Below are 16,036 nucleotides of genomic sequence, written 5' to 3' on the forward strand. Positions count from 1 at the left end.
CCCCAGCTTCACTCTGCCAGCCACAGGACCCAGGGAGTGTCGCAGGCAGGTCCTGAGTCAGGAAGTGGCTCGCCCAAGGCCATATAGTGAGCTGGGGGGGACTCAAGACTAACGCAGGACTCCCAGCCCTGGACTCTTCCACTTCCCTCACCTCTCCAACCTCTTCGTCAAGTAAAAGGAGGAGGTCTTTTTGGGGGTGAGGGAAGGGTGTTCATCTTTGAGACTCATGTGAGACCCTCCTCCCTCACTGGCGCTTCATGCTCTGCAAAGCGTGAACCACAGTGGCCACAAAGAACGTAGCTTTCCTCCCAACCAGTCAGAGGGAGGAGGTGAGAAGTTCCTGCTCTTCTCTTTCCACCAAAAGAGGCAAAAGAGCTAAATTCCCCACAGGCAGGGTGACCAGGCACTTCTGAGAGCCAAAGCACCTGCCCCTGTCCCTGGTGCTGAAACATGCCCTGGCGCCTGGGCAGTGGTCCCCAAGTCCAGACTTGGCAGAATTTCCTGGGGAGAGTTCATCCAACCGGGATCCCCAGATGTTGCCTCTCACCCACTGAATCTGATCTCCTGATGTCAGTGCCTGGCCTCCGAGCTTTTCTAAATCTTCTGAGGGCTGGTTCAGGACCCCACTACCTTGGGGAGCATTTGTGTAGCCCAACCCTAGCCCACTTCTCCAATGGGTCGTTGTTTTTCAGTGATATTTTCTGAAAAAAATTGTAATTTTGACACTGTCACTGAAAAGAAATGTTATTTTATATGTTTCCCATTAATGGAGCAGCTTGGCGGTCTATTATTTGTATAGCGGTAGCAGTTGTTCTCCACTCTGGGATCTTGAGGATGCATATTCCTTCCTGATTCCACTGCCTCTGTCTAGAGTAAAAAAGAAGAAACCCAAGGGGACACAGGTTTGTTTCTGGGAAGATGGGTTGGATTGGTTTCATGCGGCCCTAGGGGGAAGCCACCAAGCTTAGATGTCAGGAGCACAGACTTGGGCATCAGACAGGCTGAAGTATGAGTTCTGACTCCGCCATTCACCATGTCTATGAGCTTGGCCTCTTAGAGGCTCAGTCCCTTCACCCGTGTAGTGGGACTAGCGGGAAAGGCCACCTCAGTGATGTGAGTCGATAAGAGCCAGTGGCAAGACGTATGACATGCTTCGCTCCTTTGACAAATAAGATTTTAGGTCTGTGTCGTGCACATGCGAAGATGTTGAGCCAGAAAGTGAAGAGCGAGAACATGGAATACGGCTATTCCAGTAGGGCCAGGAATAGCCCACACTGTCTGCACACCCAACATTGTCTGTGCAGACTTCCAAGGATGGAAGGAGCTGCCTGTGTGAGAGGGGGCTCCCCGTCACTGGAGGTGAGCAAGCCTGGGTGGGGTGCACGGAGAGGATTCAGGCTTCGGCTGGCGACATGGCCCAGCGCCTCTGATGGTCCGTGGTGCCCACACTCCTCCTTCTCCGTTCCCTGGCTCCTGCTCACCGGGGCTTCTGTTTTCCAAAGCAGCAAGCAGCCTGCATGGTAATTACTTTTGGACTTATTAAGCATAATTATCCCCTAATCGCATACAACCAGTAATTACTGTGGCTGTTAGCAGGGGCCTACCCAATGCAGTACCGCCTGTAGCCCTGGGGTCCAATGCCCAGCTGGGGCCTGAGATGAAACTGGGGCTCCTTGCCATGGAGTTGGGGGGCTCGCTTGAGATGGGACTGCTGCATCTCCCACCCGGTGCTCCTTCAGCTTGAGTGCCAGGCTGGGGGAGTACACACGCCAGCCCCAGGGCCACTCCAAGCTCCAACCAGCCAGCGCCCTTCCAAGTTCCCCACCTGTGGTGCTTGCCCAAACCGCCAGCCTCTGCCCATGCTGATCTCTCCTCCTGGGACTCTCCTTCTCTCCTCTTATTCCTCTTCCTTTTCTCCAACCAACTCCCCTCCCCTCTTCCCTTAATAGTTGTCATTTCCTTTTATGTTCTGGGCACTGGAGCTCTGGTGCTGTGGGGGCAGGGAGGACAAAATCCAAGCTTTCACGGAGCTAGCTTCCTCTTTGAGAGAGAGAAAAAGAACAAGATAGATAAGTGACAAAGCATATTAGAAGGGCTGAGAGCAACGGAGGAATAAAAGCAGGGTGATTAAGATGAAGAGGTTTCTTTTGGGTGGGGTGAGAGAAACTCAGTTTTAACAGGATGGCCTTGGTTGACCTCTTGGAGAATGCGACACTTGAACAGTCATTTGAAAGAGGTGATGGGCTAACACTAGGATGGTTATGGGGAAAGAATGTGCCCGAAAGAGGAAACAGGCTCCCGAGTGTGAGCATGTGAGGCTAGACTGGTTGGAGCAGAGGGTAGGAGGAAGGGGAGAGGAGTGAGGAGAACATCAGCCAAAGGGGAGGAGGGGTGGAGTGTGGATAGCTAGGGCCTGGAGGGCGGTTTTAAGGATGTTGGCTTTTCCTCTGAAGGAAACATTTCAGCGAGGAGCGGCCTAATCCCATAGAGAGACTGTGGAGCGGGGGTTGGGGTGAGGGAGCCCAGTGAGGAGGAGCTGTGGCAACAATCCAGGTGAGAAATGATGGGGGCGTAGGCTACCGTGGGGGCCATGGAGTCAGGGGGAATGGAAGGATTCCAGAAGCATTTTCAAGGTAGAGAGGACAGGACTGCCGGTGGGTAGTGATGAGGTGTGAGAGAGGCAGCAGGAATGACTCCAGGGGTTTGGCTTCAATAACTGTAAGGAGGAAGCTGCCACTTGCTGAGCTGGGAAGCCTGTGGGTGAAGCTGACTTGGCCTGGTGATTTGGCAGCTGGGTAAAGCAGGCCTCGGGGAGGTGAAGTGATTGCGTGTGTATGTGAGGGGGGTGGGGGACGACGGACGGACGGACAGGTGTTTGGTTTGGGGCATGCTAAGGTGGGTTTAGACCTCCGAGAGTTGTGTTCGTCTGTGGTCCAGAGGAGGCCCGTCGGGCTGGAGTGTGGATGTGCCGCCCCCCACACAGGGATGGCATTCAAAGCACCCAGACTGATGTGCCATCCAGTGAGCGAGGACAGGCGAGAGAAGGCCCACGGTCTGAGGTGGGGCCAGGGGCCTGAGGAGAAGGCAGCAAGAAAGACTGAGGAGCAATGAGAGAGGCAGGAGAGGATGAGGGGCAGACTCTCTCACTCTGTGACCCCGGGCATCAGGTCCTGCCTCTTCTCTCCCCAGTCCTCGCTCCTGCTTCAGCTCCCCTCCGAGGGCCTGCCCCTGGTCGGCAAACTGCAGCTCGCGAGCCACATGCGGCTCTTTGGCCCCTTGAGTGTGGCTCTTCCTAAGCCTTAGGAGTACCCTAATTAAGTTAATAACAATGTACCTACCTATATAGTTTAAGTTTAAAAAATTTGGCTCTCAAAAGAAATTTCAGTCGTTGTACTGTTGATACTTGGCTCTGCTGACGAATGAGTTTGCCGACCACTGGGTCCCTCTCTGTCCTCCTCTCCACCCTTTTTCATGCGTTCCCTGCGGCTTCTGTGTTTCTCTGGGTCTCTCAACCTGGGATCCTTCAGGCCTCTCCCTCCACTCCCCTCCCCCATCCCCCCCAGCCCCCTGGGCCTCTCCCTCCACTCCCCTCCCCCATCCCCCCTCAGCCCCCTGGGCCTCTCCCTCCACTCCCCTCCCCCATCCCCCCCAGCCCCCTGGGCCTCTCCCTCCACTCCCCTCCCCCATCCCCCCTCAGCCCCCTGGGCCTCTCCCTCCACTCCCCTCCCCCATCCCCCCCAGCCCCCTGGGCCTCTCCCTCCACTCCCCTCCCCCATCCCCCCTCAGCCCCCTGGGCCTCTCCCTCCACTCCCCCAGCTCAGCCTCCTGGGCGCATGGAATCTCCCAGGGTCCCCGCAGGCACTTGCCAATCTCCTCGCCTTTCAAACCAGCGGGGGAAGGGGGCTGCCCCGCTTCCTGCCCACGCAATGCGCTCTAATATTTATTTACATGGGTTTCAGACTATTATTTATTAAGGTATTGCTGCCAATTGTGAGCGAGCTAATTGCTCTTAAGTGCCCCCTCCCGGTTCCCACCGCTTTGCCTTCGTGGAGGCGGGTCCGCGCCTTTCAGGACGGGGAGACCGAGGCCCCAGAGCGTGGAGGGTGCTGGGAGCGCGGATTGTCGCGTGGGTGGGAGCGAGGGGGGGGGGCGGTTGGGAGCGAGTACTTGTCGAGTTGGGGACACCGGGAACGCGGGGTGAGGGTCGCGGAATTAGGGAGTGGAGAGGCGTGCCAGGGGCGCAATTTGGAGTCTTGGAGCGCGAAGGGGACCCCCAGTGCGAGGGGCGGTCCGGGAAGCCTGGTGGGCGTCTTGGAGCTGGGAGGCGGACCCCCTTGCGAGGGGCGGTCCGGGAAGCTTCCTGGGGGTCTGGAAGTGCCTGGGGGAACCAGAACGCGACGTGGTGCCTGGAGGGCAATTTGGAATCTGGGACGCAGGCGGGGATGTCCGCGCGCGAGGGTCCGTGCAGGGCGACCCCGGGGGGAGGTCTTCGAGCAGGTGGGGGACCCCCAGCGCGGGGACTGTGGGGAGTAAGGTTCGGACCTCCGCGCGTGGGCCTCGCGCGTCTCGCGGGCGGTGGGTGGACAGACGGAAGCGGCCTGGCACGGAGAGGGGGCCGCCGCCTCTCCCCACCCCTCCCCTCCCCACCCCACCCCACCCGCGTAGGCGGTGGCCGCTCGCTCGCCTCTCCCCGCGTCAGCAGCAGCGCAAGGAGCCAGGAGCCGGGAGCAGTGTAATTGGCAGGATTTGGGTTAGGACAGATGTGGCGTCGCTGGGTTTGGAGGCGGGGCGCGCGGGGCTGAGGGAGGGTGCCGGTCCCAATGGAAACGGAGAGAACCCGGCCTTTGGAGACAGAGGCAAAGGCGGGGTGGGCGATGGCTGGGAGCGAGCAGCCGACCCAGAGGGATGAAGAGGGACCGGAAATACGGCTGGGCAAAAGCAGAGGGAGAGGAAGGCTGGAGAGACAGTGGGGAGAGGGGTCCTGCCGGTCTGGCTTCTGCCCACTGCCAGGGGGGCCTCCCCTCCTCCCGCCATTAGCACAGCCCCGTCCCAGCTGCAGGCCTGGTTTCCAGAAGGGGCCAACCTGGGGACAGTCAGTCATTTAATTTCATTGCTGGGACGGTGGGTACAGTGTCTACCGCTCCCAGGCCTTGCTGGTGTCACCCTGAAAGTTCTCTCTCTACTGGGAATTACAATTTAATAAAACCCAGGAACTGTGCCCCCCCTCCTGCCCCCCAATAAAGACTGATTGACACCTGGGCTGCAGGGGCCTCTGGGGTCCCTCTTCTGAGCTGCCTGGGCCCAGTGTGCCTCTAACTGTGAGCGCCCTGAGGTAGGCCTGGTGATTTGCCTGCTCGGCAAACCAGGGCTCGGGGAGATGAAGTGACTCCCAGCTAGTGACAGGCAGAGGCTGGAGGGAGAGGCCAGCCCAGAAACTCACACTTTTTCCACTACCCAGGGCCAAACCTCTGATTGATGGTGGCTGTAATTTCATCAGGCCTCCGGCCCCAGGGGCCGCGGTGGTGGTGGCCTCCGAGCTTTCTGGAACGGAATCCTGCGGATCTGCCTGGCTGGTGGCTGCTGGAGGCTCCAGGCTTGCTGTCTGCTCTGTGTGCTCCGGGGTCCCAGAGCTCATTTATCACCCCTGCCTCCCCACCAGGTGCGGCCATGCTGGAATCTGCCCTCTCAATGCCTGTGGCCCCAGGGGGGAGGCCGTGTCTCCAGGAGAGCTAGCACAGCCTCCTGGGGGCTGAGGCTGGAGTGTGGGCAATCCGTAGGAATGTTCTGGAATCAGGATGTTAAACTTACCACCCTCAGAGCTGGAGGGAACCTTGGAAATTATCCAGTCCACCTCTCCCCTTTAACAAATGGGGAAACTGAGGCCCAGAGAGGGGCAGGAACTTGCCTAGGGGCACACAGACTACACACCGGAAATGACCTGGGAGGTCTCCCCTCAGCATCAGGGAATCTGGGGTTGACTACAAAATGGGGAGGACAGCAAGATTTATTTCTAGTTGCCCCAGCCTTGCTCCTGCTCTTGCTCCCCTCTCTCTAGTGCTCCCTGCCTCCCCAGAACCTGGCTTCCCCCAGCCTAAGTACCTAGCTCATGGGTATCACCCCTCGGAAGTCCCTGTCTCTAGCCTTCACCCACCCAGGGGTATTTTCACAGGAGCCTTTCTGAGGACATTGGCATAGAGTAGCTCTCACATGGGACCTTCAGATACAATGAGGGCAGGTTTTCGGGGACCCGAGTGACCTTGGTCCAGGCCCTAAATGCCAGGTGTGATTCTACGGTCTTTCCTCTGATTCATTAGATACAATGGGTGACGTTGGCCCAGGCCCTCTGCCTCCCTGGGCCTCAGTATCCCTCCTGTAAGATGGGGGTGGGCTGGCCATGTGGAGGTTTCTCGGCACCGTTTCCAGCCCTGACATCTTGAGCCTGCCAGCAGGAGCAGCTGGGACTGGGGTCCCCAGGCCAGGGCCGTCTGCTGCTTCCCTCCTCGGGGCGGGAGTGGGGCAGGTAACGGGGGAAGCACAGTGGAGAACAGGCAAACAGCTGTGGGCTCCGTTGCGCAGCATGTGATGAGCAGGGACCGGCAGGAGGATTTGTCACAGATTCTTCTCCTGTGTCTTTAGTCCCTGGCTGTCTTCCTGGGGAGGGACCGGAAGAGTTGGGCTACATTTACCTTCTGGGGATGGTGTGGTGAGGAGGGGACTTCGTGGGCAAGAGGACAGTGAGCCAGCTGTCCTACGGCTGAGCATGGAAAGCTCGGGAATAAATGCTCCCTCCCCTCCTTCCTCTCCCCTCCCGTTTCCTCTCTTTCCTTCTCCTCCCCTTCCTGTACTTGGCCCAGTTAACTTGGCCTGGGTACCTACTCATGGTAGAAGTCAGAGTGAACAAATGAATGAGTGAATGAATGAATGAATGTCTTGAAATGAAGAGTTGGGCAGACCTAGGTTTGGATCCTGCCCCCACCAGTTTTTGGCTGGGTGACCTTGAGCAGATAACTTAATGCAGCGGTTCTCAACCTGTGGGTTGCAACCCCTTTGGTGGTCGAATGACCCTTTCACAGGGGTCGCCTAAGACCATCCTGCGTATCAGATATTTACATTATGATTCATAACAGTAGCAACATTATAGTTATGAAGTAGCAACGAAAATAATTTTATGGTTGGGTGCCAACGTGAGAAACTGTATTTAAAGGGCCAGAAGGTTGAGAACCACTGACTTAATGCCTCTGAACTCCAGTTTCCTCATCTGTCACACTAAGATGATACGTCATGGAGTTGTGAGGAGCAAACGAGGTGAATCAATGGAAAGACCTAGAATCATGCCTGACATTTAGGACTCCCTAAATTATAACTTCTGATTATTTGCACTAAACATAGAATGACTGGGTCACCCTCTAACCTTGCACTTCAGCACACGTTTACCGAGCAGCTGGGATGTGCCAGGCACTGCCCAGGCCCAGTCTCTTCTCTCGGGTTGCTTATAGTTTGATGGACACACAGCCTTGAAATATCACTGAGAGAGCTCGTAACAGCCGTCACTGAGAGCACAAAGGGCTGTGGGAAAGGTCCTCTCTGCCCTGGGCTGCAGGTCAGGGAAGGCTTCCTGGAGGAGGAGTTTCCCTTGGTAAACATCCATCATGGGCAGAGAAAACATGGCAAGGACATGAATGGCTTGCTTGGGGGACACTCGGAGTCCAGTCGAGCAGTCCTCTCTAACTGCCCAGGCACAAACAGCATCCTCTCCACTCTGCTACTCCCTCCCCCCTAACACTGCTCCATTTTGCTGCCCTGTCATCTCTTGTCCTAATATGTAGTGACTTGATTTTGTGTTTCCTGCCTAGCTCTCTCTACCAGGACATCAGCCCCACGAGTGCAGTGTCATAGCTTTGTGTCTCCTGCCAAATTCGTACGTTGAAGTCCTCACCCCCAACACCCCAGGGTGTGACCCTTTGGGGAGAAAGGATCTTTTCAGAGGTAAGCACGTTAAACTGAGGCCATTTTAACCGGGTCCAATATGACTGGTGTCCTTAGGAAGAGGGGCAATTTGGAGACAGACACAGGCACTGGGAGAATGCCATGTGCAGATGGCGGTTATGCTGCCGTGAGCCGAGGAACCACCAGAAGCTGGGGAGAGGCTTGGCACAGATCCTCCCTCACAGCCCTGAGAAGGAACCGGCCCTGCTGACACCCTCATCCTGAACTTCCAGCCTCCACAACTGGGAGACAATACAGTCCTGTTGTTTCAGCTCCGGGTCTGTGGTACTTTGTTATGGCAGCCTGAGCAAGCTGAAATAGGCCCCGCCTTCTTTTTCTTTTTTGTATTACCAGTCTGGGGCCCGGCATTTAGTAGGTAGCACAGTTCATAGTTCTTGAATGAATGGACTTTGCTTGTGATGGGCAGGAAGTGAAAGCAATGCGGGGAAATGGTGAAGGGTCCTGAGTGTCAGGGTGAGTTTGGACTTGCCCTGCATGGGCGATGGGAGCCACTGAAAGTGATTTAGAAGGCTCCTCTGGCCTCATTGCGCAGGCTGGATGCAAAGAGGCCAACTTGAGGCAGGGAGAATAGGGCGGCACTGGACTATTGTACACGTGATGAGGGCCACCTCTTGGGTGACAGTGCAGGCGGAGTGGAGGACCTGCAGGGAGGGTGAAGGTGTGGTGCACATGAGGGGGGGGGGGGAGGGTCTGGTGTTTTCAATCTCCTCCAAGTCTCACCTGCTGCCTTTCTGGTCTTCTTTCCCAAGGACCTTTTGCCTGATCCTTTGATCATTTGCCTGATCAAATCCAAACTTTCTCTTGCCCAATGTGCAAAGCTCATGGGACTTTGGGGGGGGAGCCCCTCTCAGATCCCCCCTTGGGGGTGTGGGGAAGAGGGCTGTCTTCAAACTGCTCACTGTCTGTGGACAGAGTCCTAAAACCGGTGCTAATGGAGCTATCCCAGAGTTGCCGCAGAGCACACCGTCGGGTGGAGGAGACACATCCCTGTCTGATGGAGGAGATAAGATCTGTGGCTTGGGAGAGACCCCGTGTATGACTGGGAGCTCCTATAAGAAGCTGCTGCTAATACGAGGCCTGGGAGGGCTTCCTTAAGAAGTGGGCTTGCGGGAAGTTTGGAGAAAGGAGGGGGAACTAATATGGTGGAGGGGAGGAGGGGTGGGCAGAGCAGGAAAAGGACTAAGTAGTCACGCTCTCCTTTCCAGTCCCAGGTGAGCTAGCTCAGTGTCCAGACACACAGGTGAATATGTGACCAGCACAGCCTTTCAGTGGGCTAACTAGCCATCACGAATCACCCACTTTTAGCCGAGAAAAAAGACTGTTGCCAGGGAACAGGAATAGCTTCTAAAGCCTGCCTTCATTCCTGCTGCCCCTCTTTCCCCAAATATCTCAGCCCGCCCTGGGCCTGGAAGGCAATGCATGCCCACAGCGCTCTCTGCTGGGCGATATCAGAACAGCACTGGAGGGTCTGAGTGTCAGGGCATTTGTGCAAACAGCCCCTGGTTTCCTGCTCTGGGGAAGCCCCCGATGCTGCAGCCAGACAGGAACCCGGTCAGTGCCTGCAGGGTCCATATCTGCAGCCTGGAGGATCTTGGAGCTTAGGGGTAGTGTAGGGGATAGTGAGCTCTGCTTGGGGGAGCTGAGGGAGCCATCCATCATAGACAACGTCCCTCCCCCCAGATATGATCGGGGCCTTAGGAGCTGGGGTAACAACATCCTGAATCCCCAGGCCCCCACCCCCAGGCTAGGAGAGGGTGCCTCCCAGCAGAGAACCTGTGTCTCATTATATCATGGAAGACATTTCCCTTTCTTCCTCCACCCCTGGACCTGGGGTGGCTGGACTTTGGGTGGGTGGTGTGGATGCTTCCAGGAAGGACGGATTCATGGTTAGCAGATTCTAGGTGATGCTCAGGTGGGGACGGGGACGACTGCTGCTGGATGGCAGACCCAGAGAGCCGCAGCACGAGGCTGGACTCAGCCCCCATTTCAGACCAGGGTAAAGATTACTTGAGCCAAGGGAGCCCAGGCTTCCCAGGGGGCCAGCCGTGACTGGAGCGGACTGACCACCATAGGACAGAAGTGCAGGAGACCCAGAGACCCGAACCACCGGGATCACTTCACTCGCTCCTCCTAGAGAGTTTCCAGTGCGGAGTCCCTGCTTTTCTGAGCATGTTTTGCATGGTGTGAAGGTCTAGGAGACCCTTATTGCCATCCCAGCAGGACACACACACACACACACACACACACACACACACACGGCTTATACAGGATGCACAATGGGAGAAGAGAACAAAGAAGCGAGTTTCTTACAAAAGTGGAGGTCGTACCAGCTCCTGTACGCCAGTGAGGTGTCGAAAGGACTTCAGGTCCTCCAGCAGCACAGAGCTGGGGGGCGGGGCGGGGGGCAGAGAAAGGACTTGCCCATCTCAGTGAAAGCCATCGCGCAGCGAAGATCACCCATGAGGGCCAGGCCTGCGCACAGTATCTCACTGGGACCTTTTAGTCTCAGCCTCCTGGCCCCCCGAATGATTCTTCTTGGGGCTGGTAGCACATCGAGGCGATGTTTTGGGCCCGTGGGGAATTCCTATCTCCCTCAATTGTCCTCCCTGAAGGCTGCAAAGTGAGGACTGATTTTGAGGAAACAAGGTGAGCTGCCGAAGGCTTTCCAGGTGAGCCTTGTGTTTGATTTTGAGATCAGCGTGTGTGGGAGGCAAACTGGTGACGGGGGATGATTTGCACATAAGCGTACTTTGTGATCACTAATTGCTTCTGAGAAACATCCCAACTGTGGGAAGCAGCTCCGCCAAGACACGGGAGCACGTGCTGCCAGCCCCCTCGGCTTATTTCCCCTCTGTGCGTGGGCTGTCCACCGGCCAGGACCTGTGCATCTCTGCCCGGGGCTTTCCTCTGACTGCAGGGGCCAGCTCGGCTGCTGCGCCGCCGGTGGCAGCCAGCGCACCCTGGAATGAAGGGCCTGGGTGACCCTCACCCAGTGACTGAGTGGAATGGGTAGTCCCCACCCCCATTCCTTCCCAGGGAGTTCCCCAGGGATGGAGGTGCACACCCATGGGAGTGACCTGCTCGTGACACGCCCTTTATCGGTGTGGCTCCTGTCGCTGTTCCACGGCCTCACTTGCCTTGGAGTGTTACCTGGGGTCACACAACACACCATCTGCACCGAATCCTTATCGCAGGCTCTGCTTCTGGGGGAACCACTGTGACCAGCTTGTCCTGATTTCCCCTGGATCGCCCCAGTTTTAGAACTGGAAAGTCCCACATCCTGGGACCTCCCTACCTCAGTCCCTGGGGAAATCCAAACCAAATCAGGTGAGCAAACCCATGGGCGAGCAGATGGCTGGACCCCTCATCTAACGTCAAGTCTGAGCTCCGAGAACAGAAGAGCAGACACGTGTAATTTTGTCACATCATCACGTTCAACGGTTTTTATGAGCTAAAAGCCTATATGAGAACAGTAGCCACCACTTACAAGTAAGCCATTCCTCTGAGAACACACACACTCACGCGGCCCAGGATGGGATTTGCCAGCTTTCGGTGGACGTGAGCTGGCTGATGTCCAGGCCTTCCACGATGCCCACCTAACTGGCCACCGGGCAGAAAGGCGAGGTGTATTCCAAGACCAAGTGTCACAGGCTCCAGGGGGACATTACGGGGGAGCAGGCAAGGGGGCGGGGCAGCACAGTGTAGGCACTTGAGGCTCCGAGGGGGACAAGCACCGGCCATGCCACTTGAGCCAAAGCCACCTGGGCACTGCGTGTGTCACCACAGGCGACCACATGGAGACGAGGCGCTTTGCCTTGGGAAGCGGCGAGAAGCTCACGACGGCCGGTTCCAGCTGAGGAGGTTTGCAGCATGAACAGGGGAAAGCCGGCTTCGTCAGGTGACCCGCGAGATGGCGCTGCTCCGAGGCTCAGGTCACCAGGCTGGGGCCGGCCGAGTGCGGGGTTCAGGGAGCCCCATAGTAGGGGCCGAGGCCTGGCCAGGAGACGCTGCTGAGCTCCTGACCTCAGGGGAGACCTCTGCCGAGCAGATACCCCCGCTGCAAACCCACGCCCCTGCCCCTCTGGTTTTGACATGGGCGCTGCGGAGCGTGCGACAGCCCTGAATGCGCCCATTCATTTTTTGTTGATTTCTCTAGGCCCTGCTAGAGAAGTGGGGAACAAGATCTCCCAGATGCCATGGCAATGAACACACAGCCATTCCCCGGGTAGCACTGCCCTTCTCTTCCCTTCCTAGCGCGCTCAGGTTGTGGGATGCATTTGGGTCTGGGGGCCACTCGGAGACGGTCCAATATGCTGTAGTGAGAGGCGGCATTTGGGCTCGGCAATGGCGGGTGCTGGAGTGTCCCACAGGTTCCAGGCAGGGGCACAGGGCGGCCCGTCGCCAGGGGTGTTCCTCTGCACCTTTGGGTGCTGGGCGGGAGAGCCAGGGAGTGCGGTGGTCAGCGGCTTGCTTGTGCATCAGAGTTGTCCAGCCCTCCAGCCACTGCTGCCGGGGCAGGGTCTGAGGATGCTCCCTGTGAAGGGGGTGGTGTGCCCTCAGCCTTGCGGGGTTTCTCGGTTACCCCTTCCAGGTGTCTCATTCCACTCTGGGCAGGTGCCGGGCCATCCCGAGCCCCCAGTCATTGTCCACACTGAGCCGGGACACCAGGATCAGGTTCACTGGGAGGCTGGACAGCCCGGCCCAACCTGGTCGTGTTAGAGGAGGAGAGAGGCCCAGAAAGATGTGACTTGTTCAAGGTCACCCAGGCCATTAGAGCAAGTCCATGGTCACGAAGAGGAAAAGAACTCAGGCTGGGAATCAGGGAAAGTCAGAGTAGGGGGAAGCCCCAGCTCCAGGACACCCAGACAGGAGGTGCCACTGCCCGAACTAGTGCCAGGTGTGTGAACCATTCGCCTGACAATCTTCCCATTAACCACCGCCACGCCCCTCCCTCCTTACTCTGGGGCTGGGGCTGCTGCTGCACAGCTGCAGAGTGTTATTTGGGTGGTGGTGGGAGTGGGGTGGGGGTGGGGAGTGGGGGGGTGGAGAAGGTGGGGAGGGAGATGACAATGCTGTCCTCACACCTGCTCAAGGCCTTGAGCAAGACAGCCTACAGCCCTTATCCCTCTGGGGGGTGCTGACATTGAGCCAACATCCCCTTCTGGCCTCGTGTCCTGCCTGGGGTGGTGGGAGCCACTGGGTTAGTGACTGCCCAGAGGGTGAGAACAGAGCAATGAGCCAAGCAGCTGGCGGGATTTATATGAAGGAAGTCTCCAGCCCCATCCCCTCCCTTGGGGATGGATCCCAGCTTTATGTGAGGGCCTCGAGGGGCTGGTGCAGAGAGGCGCCTGGAAGAGTTTGCAGCTCAGCAGGTGGTCAGGGAGGGCTCTTCCCCGAGGGCGGGGGGTGGGGGGTGGGGGGGGCTGTGCGTGGCACCACTTCCTGTTGGGGCTGCCTTTCCTCCAGCCTGGTGGGTGTTGGGCTGGACCCCTCGGCTCCCTCAGCTCCGGCTGAAGACGGGGCATTTCTGAGTCTTCCCGAGGCTGAGACTGCGCCAGAGTCCGCGTGCTACACAGGTCCGCCTGGGGCCCTCCGGATCTCCGGAAGCAGGAAGCTTGTGCCAGGGCCGTGGGGCCTGCCCGGGCCATTCGATGAGGCGAGATTAAGGCCTTGGAGAGGGGTGTGCACGCAGGGTGTGCGGATTTAGCCCTGGGCCCCAAGCTGGTGGGCTTCCTTGGTGAGGTCCAGACCTGCCTCCAGGGGGGTCTGTGGGGCAGAGATCGCTGGGCAGCAGCCAGGTGGGAATCGGAGGCTGCCACGCGGACGTCACACATGGCACCACCAGGTGGGCCTGAGAGCAAGTCCCCAGGGCCTCTCTGCCTTGAAGCCTCAAGAGTCTTCCATGTCATTGAATAGATCACGTCTCCTGGCTGGAGCTGCTGCCCCAAATGCACTGCAGCCAAGCACGGTTCCCTGTTGCAAAGAAGGCCCCATCCCCCACAGTGTGACACGCTGGACGGCGCCCCTCCCCCCCCCCCCCACCGTCCCAGAATGCAGCTGACACAAGGTGCCTCTCTGCCCCTCAGCCCGAGTGGGTAGAGTTTGCATTAAGTCCTTCCCGAAAGTGTGTAAATTACTTAAGCTGCTGTCTGGTCTCTCCACTGACTTCTGTGACTCCATCTATTCTTTTGGGACGGTGTTTGCACGGACAGCCGCTCAATTCTAACACCCCGCTTGCAGGGTGTCTCCCCTGTCCTGCTCACCTGCTCTTCTTAGCCAGGAACTCACACATCCACTCTAAATACACGAAGGGCTTCCAGGCCGGAGGAAAAGGCCGCGGTGACCCTTCTACCCAGTGTTGGGGAGGATGGTGTCCGTGGGTTTGTAAGCGTGACTTAGGGGTCCTGGGCTGTCACCATGGAGATGAGTGCCTAGCCCACCAAGCAGCAGGCCGAGGTGGTCTCTCCGGCCTGGCTACAAGCTTGTAAATCTGGTGACTTGCAGTTTTGGGGTTTGCTCTTTCACCCTTTTATTTGAGGGGACACTGGCCACGTGCTCCTCCTCTTGGGGGATCCCAGGTTTAAGTTGTGCTCCCTTTCCGCCCCCAGGGGCTGTCACCCCCACAGCAGCCCACAGTCCAGGCAGAAAGGAACCTTTGGCCCTTCTAGATCTCTAGTCCAGCCTCACCTCACCCACTGATCTTACGGGGGGCGGGGCGGGGCGGGGGGAGGGGGGGAACTGAGGCCCAGACAGGGGGCATGGTCTGCCCTTCCGTTGCACAGCTAGGTGGTAGCTAAGTTGGGATGGAATTCAGGCCTCCTGACCGCTAGTCCAGGGCTCTTTCTAGCAACCAATATATTACAGCTTCCAAAGCTCCCCCCCCAAAACCCCCAGGTCCCCGCCCGCCTCCCCTGCCCCACCCCCCTACACATAATTCGGGTTATAGCAGAGCATATTGAACTCCAGGCTCTCGTCCCAGTGCCGCAGGAGCACGAACAGCTGCAGGGCGGCGGCCTTGAGCGTGCCCCGCGTGCGGCCCTCCGGCACCTCCTGCTGCTCCAGCCACGCACTGGCCTTGGCGGCCACCAGCTCCCACTCAACAAAGTAAGACGCCGAGCTGTGCTCCAGCCACGCCAGGGCCACCACCGTGGCCCACAGCTTCCCTGTATGTTCTGTCACCGCACTGAGCTCCCAGCTCGCCTTGTTCCCTGCCAGAGGCTCCTCGGAGAAGGTGTCACAAGAGGGGTGCCGGGATGAGGGGCTGGTCTTGGACGCGGGCTGGCGGGCTGTGAGGGACACTCGGTGGCAGGTGAAGGGCGAGGTCCACTTGAGCTTGTCCATAGGGATGTGGATGGCCTCGCAGAAGGCCTGGTTCATCAGGAAGGCTCCGGAGGCCAGCTGCAGAGACACCTGTGGGCGCGGGAGCCCCTCAGTGGGCCTCCAACTTCTTAGGCGGTGGAGCCCCAGGCCATGCAAGAGTCTGGGTCCACACAGCCCACCATTCATCTTCCTGAGGGATCTGCGGGGCACCCAGGCCCACTGAGCAGCTCCCTCCTTTATCCCACAGGCACTCCAAACTGATCACTCTCCAAGCCCAACGCAACGCCATCACTCCTAACCTGCCTCTTGTTCTGGGCGGGTGGGCCCATCCCCCCACGGAGACTGGGCCGTCAAGCCGGCTCTGGGCAGCTCACCTCCCTCTCCCACCCTCCGAGCCAATCAGTTTCCAAAGGCCAACAGGTCTGCTTTCTAAGCATCTCTGGAGTCCACCATCCGCCTCCCAGCATTGTCCCTGCCTCTACTTCCTTCCTTCGCCCCCACCCCCTCATCTTCCCAGCACCCCAAGGGGTCTGTAAGGCACAGATCATGTCACTCTCTGACGTCAGTTCAGTGGCATCAGTTTTCTCTTAGAATAAGTCCCAACCATGATTTCCACATCGCTGGTTCGTCCTCAACTTTTCCTCCTCAAGCCCCATTCTCCAGCCGCCGCTCTCTCTCTCTCCTCTCTAGGCTGCCAGCTATCACTCCT

The 16,036-nt window shown here is 58.1% G+C and overlaps 1 protein-coding gene and 1 long non-coding RNA gene across 2 annotated transcripts in view; one reads left to right on the forward strand and one right to left on the reverse strand.

Annotated features, from left to right (window-relative positions):
- The first annotated feature begins 4,171 nt into the window (after positions 1-4,171).
- On the forward strand, positions 4,172-8,236 carry LOC308515973. The gene is made up of 4 exons (XR_013995681.1): positions 4,172-4,197; positions 5,459-5,659; positions 7,854-7,918; positions 8,044-8,236. It is a non-coding gene; the product is annotated as an uncharacterized lncRNA (long non-coding RNA).
- A 6,286-nt stretch (positions 8,237-14,522) lies between these two features.
- Positions 14,523-16,036, reverse strand: part of VWA5B1 (von Willebrand factor A domain containing 5B1) — a gene marked incomplete at its 5' end in the record, with an annotated part of 39,503 nt that continues 37,989 nt past the window's right edge. Inside the window, one exon of the mRNA XM_081086693.1 lies at positions 14,523-15,417. Coding sequence (XP_080942819.1) covers positions 14,932-15,417 — 486 coding nt within the window. The 3' untranslated portion in view covers positions 14,523-14,931. The remainder of the gene's footprint in view (positions 15,418-16,036) is intronic.

Source organism: Myotis nattereri, assembly GCF_964212035.1.
Source record: "Myotis nattereri genome assembly, chromosome: 3".
Classification (NCBI taxonomy): Eukaryota; Metazoa; Chordata; class Mammalia; order Chiroptera; family Vespertilionidae; genus Myotis; species Myotis nattereri.